At 40.2% G+C, this 9,599-nt stretch overlaps 1 protein-coding gene across 1 annotated transcript; it reads left to right on the top strand.

Annotated features, from left to right (window-relative positions):
- The first annotated feature begins 2,892 nt into the window (after positions 1-2,892).
- On the top strand, positions 2,893-9,271 carry LOC149288571 (outer mitochondrial transmembrane helix translocase-like). The gene is made up of 9 exons (XM_089491316.1): positions 2,893-3,060; positions 3,364-3,462; positions 3,644-3,764; positions 6,796-6,996; positions 7,153-7,259; positions 7,543-7,632; positions 8,120-8,170; positions 8,588-8,721; positions 9,163-9,271. The coding sequence occupies exons 1-9, from the start codon at positions 2,893-2,895 to the stop codon at positions 9,269-9,271; spliced, it is 1,080 nt and encodes a 359-aa protein (XP_089347442.1).
- The last annotated feature ends 328 nt before the right edge of the window (positions 9,272-9,599 follow it).

The following is a 9,599-nucleotide window of genomic DNA, read 5'->3' as shown; positions in this document are numbered from 1 at the left end:
CTGCAGAGAGGAACTATGACATAGGCAATCGTGAACTACTGGCAGTGATTCTCGCCCTTTCTGAATGGCGTCATCTTCTGGAGGGCTCCCGTATTCCTGTAACCATCCTCACGGATCACAAGAACCTCCAGTATATTGGCGATGCCAAGCGACTAACGCCTCGTCAGGCACGATGGTCCCTTTTCTTATCCCGCTTCAATTACTTAATCTCCTATCGTCCGGGGTCCAAGAATACCAAGGCCGACGCTTTATCACGTATGTTCTGTACTGCCTCTGAGGAGAAACCTGACCCGGAACCCATCGTACCCACTAACCGTATCATCTCTGCTGTCACTCTTGCCGTTTCCTCTCCCCTTCTGCAACGAATTCAAGCCAGTCAACCCACTGCTCCAGCCCAGACCCCTTCTGACAAGTTGTTCGTGCCCCCTGTATACCGTGAGAAGATACTCCAGTTGCACCACACCACAAAGTTTGCGGGCCACCTTGGTCTCCGGCGCACCTGTCAGGCTCTGGGCCGTAGTTTTTGGTGGCCCTCCTGGAGAAAGGACGTTGCAGACTTCCTTAAATCTTGCCACACTTGTGCTACGACCAAGACCCCCAGGACTCCCCCTTCCGGTCTGCTATTGCCCCTTCCAGTACCCAGTCGTCCCTGGACCCACATCGCCATGGACTTCATAGTGGAGCTACCTTCCTCTCATCGCTACACCACTATACTTACTGTTGTTGACCGGTTCTCCAGGATGGTTCATTTCGTGCCTCTCGTCAAATTACCGACAGCTAAGGAGCTTGCAGTCATCTTCATCAGAGACGTTGTACGACTCCACGGCCTTCCCCAGGTGATTGTCTCCGATCGTGGAGTCCAGTTTGTTTCCCGTTTCTGGAGAGCCTTCTGCAAAGCTGTGGGTATCACCCTTTCCTTTTCCACGGCTTATCACCCCCAAACCAATGGAGCGGCTGAACGATCCAATCAACGCCTTGAGCAGTATTTGCGGGCTTTCATTAATGACAACCAGAACGATTGGGCTGACCTTCTTCCACTCGCGGAGTTCGCCCTAAACAATGCGGTACAAGGCTCTACCCAGCATACACCTTTTTACTGTGTCTATGGTTTCCACCCGACTGTACTTCCTGCGGTATCCCCTGATTCGAGTGTTCCTGCGTTGGATGATCATCTTAAGCGGCTAACTTCAGTTTGGTCCTCTGTCCGTTCTGCGTCCATTGCTGCCTCTCAGGATCAAAAGAAGTACTATGATCGCAGACGGTTACCAGCCCCCACTTACATGCCCGGGGACAAAGTCTGGCTATCAACCCGACATATACGCCTACGTACTCCCTCCAAAAAATTGGCTCCTTGCTTTATTGGACCTTATTCCGTCCGCCGTCGTATCAACCCTGTTACCTATGAACTGGACTTGCCTCGCAACCTCCGTATTCCGCGTACTTTTCACGTTTCCCTCCTGAAGCCGGTGATATTTAACCGTTTTTCCCGGACGCTGGCCAGTCCTGGTCCTGTTTCAGTCTCCTCCATGGATGATTATGAGATCCGTTCCATCCTGGATTCACGCTTCTTCCGGGGTACCCTCCAATACCTTGTACACTGGAAGGGATACGGACCGGAGGAAAGAGCCTGGGTGCCCGCCTCTGAAGTCCACGCTCCTCGTCTGGTTCGTCAGTTTCATGTCAGGTACCCCCGGAAACCCAGTGGGGGTCCTGGTCGCCCTTCGGGCGGCTCTCGAGGGGGGAGTACTGTAAGGACTTACCTGCCTCTCCGGCCCCGCTCCATGGCTGCTCCCACGACGCTTCCTCAGGCGGCTTCCCGGGCAGCGAGTACCACCGCTACCCGGTCGGCGTCTTCACCGCATGGCCGACCACGCGGTAAACGGGTACCACAGCGCCACCGTGTGGTCAAAAGTTAATATTGCATGTTACATTTGTAACATGCTTTTATAACCTCGGGTGACCTCTTCATGCAGGACACGCCTCCTCCTCTCCCTATTTAAACCCGGAATTCCTCTTCTGGATCACCCTTGGTTGGTGTATTTTGCTATTTGCTTGTGCATTGCTTGTGACTACTGCTCCGGTTTGACTTGGCTTGTTGACCTCGTTCCTGTCTCCTGATTCGGCTCCTAATTCCTGCTCACCTGGTATTGATTCGGCTTGTTGACCTCGTCTCTGGATTCTGATTTGGCTTATCCTGCTTACCTGTCTGACCCGGTTGGTTCTCTGACTCCCTGGTTCCTGTTTGGCCTGGCTACCTCCGCCATCTGGGGTCCTGCCTCATCATACCATTACAGCTGAACTTTCTCCAGCAAAGCACTCAGGACCGGTGTTACATCCATCCATAACCAAAACGTTTGAAATATCTCTGATCAGAGAGCTATTATTTCTGGCCAAATGTGGTTTAATTTATTTCATAAACAATTTGATTCCAACATCCTGTTTACAGTTACCAAGGCCCATATTACCATATATGGAAATATGCAAAGTGGGCAATTGTGATGTCATAATAGCAAAGAAGCTACAAGGCTATAATGTGACAGAGAATGTGAGGATATTACGTTTACAATCTAGACTTAAAAAGTAAATAGACGTATAAAAGTATAGTTTTAAAATTAAAAAAAGATTTTGGAAGATTTTGTTTTTTCTTAAACCCACTAGTTTGCTTCTCTATTGTGGTTTAAAAATCAGTAAGCTGTGAACACACAAAGCAGGTAAATTTCAAGTCCTAATAATTATGTGACATGACCATTGTACCACCAGCCACAGCAATATTACCATATATGGAAATATGTAAAGTGAGCAAATGTGATGTTTCATTTACTTGAAAATCTAAAGTAGCAGTTGTCAAAAAAGGTTCTTATGTATTAATGTATTTTTATTTGTCTTTAAAACATGTTTTCTATGGATGTCTTTTCTCGTTATCTGGTTGGGAATCATGTTATCGGCAATATTGTCAAACTGACGGTATTGGGCGCAGCCAGTTATTACACCGCCAAATGGATGATGCATGCCTTCGATTCAACCAGAAAACCGGAACCAGAAGATGAACCTCAGATAGAGGTATGGAACTTTTTTCTTAATAACTTTGACAACAGAGAATACTAGTAAAGTCTATAGAAAGAAGGGGTAACAATGTTCCCTAAAAGATAAAATCCTGTGATTGTAAACGGAATGTACAGATATCAGTATTTACATTAGTTCTCCAAAGCTATGTGCAGTGATCATCCATGAATCTCACCAGGTGGACCTCACACGGGAAAGGGTTTTAATAGCATTGCCTGAGATGTGGTATTCTTGGTGGGATCCTTAGTTAATCATTTTAAAATACGGTAAACTTACTTTTATTCTTTTGGTATCTTGTAGGCTAAACAACCGATAAGACAGATTGGAGGAAAAACTGTCAGTCTGACGCAATACGAAATGTGCATCGCCGCACAGTTAGTGGACCCACTCAACATGGAGGTAAGGGAAAAGGTTACATGGAAAGAAGTAAACTGGGGAAGGAAGGACCAGGACAGTGAAGAATCCTGTATATATCCTTTTAAACCCCCATTACTTTATAGTGCTATTCCTTTTTGCTTTGTCTAATATTTCTAAGGTTGCATTGTAGAAGCAGTTTTACAATTGTGTTTGTTCCCTGTAGGTGACCTGGAGTGACATCGCAGGTCTTGACAATGTCATCGAGGCCCTAATAACCAGCGTCATCCTCCCTATAAGAAAGAGACACCTGTTTCCAAAATCCAGGCTGATGCAGCCTCCTAAAGGTATTACTCAAACCCTGTATGCGGGGCTTTTTGGGTTGAATCTGTTTCACTTATGAAGGCTGAAGGCTCTCCATTCATGACTTATTTTATATGTACAAAGATTATCTATATGGAAGCAATTTCGTGAGCCACAAGGCTGTCCAATTCTGGCCCTCAGGCAGTTACCGTCAGGATATCCTTAGACTCGGTTGAGTTATAGACAAACCTGCTCTGTTCACCAGTAAATTGAAAGTACATTTTATCTGTACTTCTTTTTACCTGTCCAAAAGAAGTATGGGGCGCAGATGCATATAAGGGAGAAAACAATTGAAGTGAAATATAATAATATTTTAATAATAAAATATATGTAAAACAAACTAAAAAAGTGCAATATGCAGGTAAAGAGTCAATAGACCAGCAAAATGCAACTTACATTTAGTCCATGCACCCAAAGTGCATAATGCGTATATATAGAAAAAACCACCAATGGTGGAATATGGACAAAGTTCAGATAAGTCCTTCCAGATCCTTCCAAACGCGTTTCGCCGACTTGGCTTCTTCAGTAGAAGTATGCTCTGTCCGGTAAGTGGTTTCCTTCTGTTTTTGTGTTTTTTTGTAGTTATTTCGGTGTATACGTCATCCCGCGTTGTTCATCACTCGTCCGGTAATTTCGTCGCATGCCGTACGCGTCATCGCGTTTTTGCGTGTTGTATGCGTCATCGCGTACTGTCCGTTAAAAGCTAAAAAGATAAAATAGTGAATATATCATATAAGGGGATATCTATAGAGATTGAGGTACTACAATAAAAGAATTGTGTATTCATAAAAAAATAAATATAAATATTTGTAGAAATAATACTGTGAGAGGAAAATGTATAAAGTACTATAAAAAGGGGATCTTATACGAAATTTATAATAAATTATACGGGATATTATATTTTATCTATATTTATTTTTTCTATTATATACACAATTTTTTTACTGTAGTACCTTGACCTATATAGATATCCTCTCATATGATATATTCATTATTTTTTATTTCAGCCTTTATATTAAAAAATGAAGTATAACACAGAAAGATCTTAGACACCTATTTATTTCATTCCACTTTATTACACACATTAATGAATAGCCAGAAGTGACATTTATTATATCTTCAAAAATAAATTAATGCATCACATTCTTTATAATTTCATAAAATTAATTTTAACATTTTTGAAATTATCGTTATCAATATTATAGATATATATTACGTTTTACACAACTATAATGATTTAATAAACATTTCATTTCGGTAATGGTGGTAATACACTTTGGTGGATTCGTTTTTCTTCTGTATCTTTAGTCTTCTTCCCGTCTATCCTTTGTCTTGAAGTATGGAGGCCAACTTTATTTCCACTTACCTGTTAGATCGCTCCTAACCGCATGTGTTCTTTCATCCCCACACATTGGGAGGATCGCGTCACGATCTCCCCAAATACAAGCTGAATCGTCTAGGTTTTTTCCAACACATCTTTATTAAATCGTACACGGAGACTTAGAGATACACGAAACGCGGCAGCTTGAAACAGACAGTACGCGATGACGCATACAACACGCAAAAACGCGATGACGCGTACGGCATGCGACGAAATTACCGGACGAGTGATGGACAACGCGGGATGACGTATACACCGAAATAACTACAAAAACAACACAAAAACAGAAGGAAACCACTTACCGGACAGAGCATACTTCTACTGAAGAAGCCAAGTCGGCGAAACGCGTTTGGAAGGATCTGGAAGGACTTATCTGAACTTTGTCCATATTCCACCATTGGTGGTTTTTTCTATATATACGCATTATGCACTTTGGGTGCATGGACTAAATGTAAGTTGCATTTTGCTGGTCTATTGACTCTTTACCTGCATATTGCACTTTTTTAGTTTGTTTTACATATATTTTATTATTAAAATATTATTATATTTCACTTCAATTGTTTTCTCCCTTATATGCATCTGCGCCCCATACTTCTTTTGTTTGGTTGTATTTTTACACTTTGAGGAAGAGTGTTTTCTTTGTGGGTAGCTGCGGTCCTATTTGGGGAATAATATATATTTTCACTTTTGTCACTTATTCAACTTAACACATCACACGTGATTTTAGGTTTTTTCACGTTTCTTCTTTTTACCTGTAGCTGATTGTGCTGTTTGTGCTCACTGCAAGGGAGTTAACATAATGGTATCTCTATCTGGGCAGGTTTCTTTGCAGTTAGGCTGTATAATTATATCTAGATAGGTTAGTAACTGTGTAGTTATGAGAGGTGGCAAACAAAAGGCACAAAAAAGCACAGAAATAAGTAAATGAGGTGCAAAAACTCTCAACCTGTGCGTAACAGGTAGCAGAAAATGTATTTGTAGGAGGTGCAAAATATAAGAGTAAACTATAAAATCTGATACCTGAAGTAAAAAACTAGAAATCTACTTTAACATAATATAAAAAGGACTTGGTACAGAATTTACAGTCACTCAGGTAAATGTTGCAGAGAAGTAGACAGTGTTACTGAGATCAACAATGTTTCGGCTTGGTAGCCTTTGTCAAGGGTAATCTGCAGAGTGACTTTGAGTGGTGCCAGTTCTTCTTTTTTGTCCCTGTTATATTATGTTACAATACATTTTGACTTTTTAGCTTGGCATAAGATTGCTGCGGTATCATTTATTTGCATTATAGTATGCACCTCCAAGAAATACTTTCAAATATTTGAAAGGTTATACATTCTTGCTAAACAAAACACCAGAAGGATGTATTTTTTTTTATTTATTTTTTTTTTGGGGGGGGGGATTATTTCTTTGTAATGCTTTCTTTCAAACTTATATAATTAACTATTAGAAGCTCTTCCTCCAGACTGCAATATGCAGAAATGTGCTTGATCAGAGGCTATCTTCACTTGGTACCCTTTATATTTTTAAGCAGATTAAATTACTGGAGCCTTTAAATACATTATTTTAATATTGTTTAATTACTAAAGGTACTTCTATTGTATAAATAAAATCATGCACTGTTTTTTATACAGGTGTCCTTCTTTATGGACCTCCAGGTTGTGGAAAGACCCTTATTGCCAAAGCCACAGCCAAAGAAGCCGGATGCCGGTTTATTAATCTCCAACCATCCACCCTGACCAACAAGTGGTATGGAGAGTCTGAGAAACTAGCAGCTGCTGTTTTCTCTTTGGCTGTGAAGCTCCAGCCAACTATCATTTTCATCGATGAAATCGGTAAGTTGCTCTTGGAAGTCACCAATCTCTAGCCATGCCAAATGGTGTATGTATTAGACTTCAATGTGATATTAGACAACTGGTGCCCAATCAATGGGCATTAATGAGTCTTTTTGTACATTCATCATGCTTGACTTTTTCTTTCTCTCCACACAGACTCTTTCCTTCGAAGTCGTTCCATGAGTGACCATGAAGTGACGGCCATGATGAAAGCCCAGTTCCTAAACCGTTGGGACGGGCTGGAGACAGGCCACAATTGTCAGGTAATATCTCGTTGGCATTACCTTAAAAATTTTTAGAAGCAAATCTTCCAAACTAGAGTACATTGTTTAGGATTTTAAGCTAGAGAACACACAGATAAGATGTGTATCCAACACTTTAAAAATACAGATTGCGTGCATAAGTGTAGTTCCTAAAGGATTTTTGAGGCTCTGGGATTTGGAGAAGAAACCACACATCATTCATTCTAGATTTATCATATTTTTTCAACACATTTTTCCCACCATATAGTATTTCTTATGTTTCACTTTTGTTGTATTTTCATAGGTTATTATCATGGGGGCCACTAACCGACCTCAGGACATCGATCCAGCAATACTGCGGAGGATGCCAGCCAGATTCCTGATTAAGAAACCAGTATGTAACTAAAATGTCTTTTTAAAGGAAATCCTCATGTTAAACTGATGTATATCCATGTTCTAAATAATCTCAATACATCAACCTGCAAAAAATGTTGCATGACAAATAGAACTTTAGTAAAAAGAGGAGTTGTTTATATTTTAAAACAAACCCATTTTATGACCTGCATTAAACATTTAGTAGCTATTGTATAAATACACAACTTTTACAGCCGGTTTTAAACCAAATCACTATTGTTAAGATAAATAATGAAGATAAATAGAACTTGCGGTTCTCTTAGATAGTGATGTATGGGTCAAATACTACTAATACTAAATGCTACTGAAGAAACAAGGTTATTTAAAGTTTGTTTTAGCCACTCCATAACTATGAATTCTTCATATATTTTCCCATTCCTATACTTCAAAATGCATTCTTGTTGGGATTAACAGGACTAATTATGAATAGTTTTTCTAAAATGCTGTTTTCATCTTTTTTTTTCTAGTCTACGGCACAGCGTCAATCAATTCTCAGTCTCATCTTCGAAAATGAAAATGTAAGCAACTTATACTTTGATATATGTGATTTTTATGTAATGGTTGACTATTCCACCAATGGCCCAAGAACCGTCCTGCTCAGCTGGAACTGCCTCAGATAGTCACCCCTTTCCACAACATACTATTAAATGTCAAAAATCATAAAGCCACTATTCTCTGGCTACTGGTATAATATCAATCTTTTACAAGATTGCTAGGCAATTGCAATCTTTTTACACAATGCATTTTCAGTTGGACTCGATTCTTCTCAGTCTTGTTTGACTCTTTTCCTTTCCCTAAATGTTTAGAAAAACACGCCCTTGTTTACTCCTTATGAATCTATATCACCCGGCTTTGGTCTCTTGGTAGTTATTTAAATGACACTGGGGAAAATCACCAATTAATTGTCCTTATGTGTCCTAATATGTTTTCTTTAGGTGAATGAAGATGTAGACCTGCGTGAAATTGCCGACTACACCGATGGATTCTCAGGAAGTGATCTGAGGGAAATATGCCGCGATGCCGCTCTGCTTTCCCTCAAAGAATATGCAGACAGCCATTCAGACGATGGGTATGTGACACCTCTCTCTCTCTTATATTCATGTATTGCATATGAAACCCCTATGTAATGTTTTTTGGCTAATAGTAAACGTAAGAAAAGCCTTTGTGTCCAGTGACAAAAAATACTGACGTGACAAAGTCAAAGCAAGATGTGCCATTTTGACATAGTAAGTGCGTGTTATGGAGCACACACTCTGTCCTTCTCAGAGGAGAAACCCACATAGGCCTCCTGTTTTTTTTTTTGTCCCACTGAATGATTGAGTGAATACAGTCCAGAGAACTTTACAACTTCATATTGTAGAGTTGGCTCCACCAAGTGAATCATTGTATCATTTCTCAGCATCTTCACACTTTGTAAACTCAACTCGCAGTAAGTTAGATTTCAGAGTGACAATGAGCTGATAACAAAACTATGCCCACTGACAAGCTCTTTTTATTTTTTCTTTTCCAGCTTTTGTCAGGATAGTGTAAAAATAGGACGGCTCCACTTACATAAGGCAATAGAAAGAATGTGCATGTTCCAGGAGCCAATGAGCCAGGGAATCGACATGCTGTCCTAATACACGAAGCCTAATGGATTGAGAGATAACCAAGACGTATTGGTTCTTAAGTTGGACTCATAGGATTATTATTAGTAATAGTATTGTTAGTTATAAGTTGTAAGTTGTAGTTTGAATAAAGTAGGTTAAGGCCAAGGGCAGTGTTATCTTTCTGTTTAAGGTTGTGTGTGTGTGTCTTCTACAGAATAGTGTGAATAGTTTTCCTCTTAAGACGCTTAAGTCAATAACAGAGCTGCAGAACCTGCGTGTGTTATATAAATGTAATTTAATAGTCCAAAAACATGCGCACTTTATTCCGGAAACTAAATGAGTGCATTTCTCATGTGTG

The sequence above is a fragment of the Sceloporus occidentalis genome, unplaced genomic scaffold (genome assembly GCF_023333645.1).
Source record: "Sceloporus occidentalis isolate IW3139 unplaced genomic scaffold, rSceOcc1.0.p SCAF_50, whole genome shotgun sequence".
Lineage (NCBI taxonomy): Eukaryota > Metazoa > Chordata > Lepidosauria > Squamata > Phrynosomatidae > Sceloporus > Sceloporus occidentalis.
This window is presented reverse-complemented; position numbering and strand designations above follow the sequence as displayed.

Coding starts and splice junctions, on each gene's coding strand:
- LOC149288571 (XM_089491316.1), top strand. CDS start 2,893: ATGTTTTCTATGGATGTCTTTTCTCGTTATCTGGTTGGGAATCATGTT. Junction 6,997..7,152: donor CATTTTCATCGATGAAATCG/GTAAGTTGCTCT, acceptor CTCTCCACACAG/ACTCTTTCCTTCGAAGTCGT. Junction 8,171..8,587: donor TCATCTTCGAAAATGAAAAT/GTAAGCAACTTA, acceptor TGTTTTCTTTAG/GTGAATGAAGATGTAGACCT.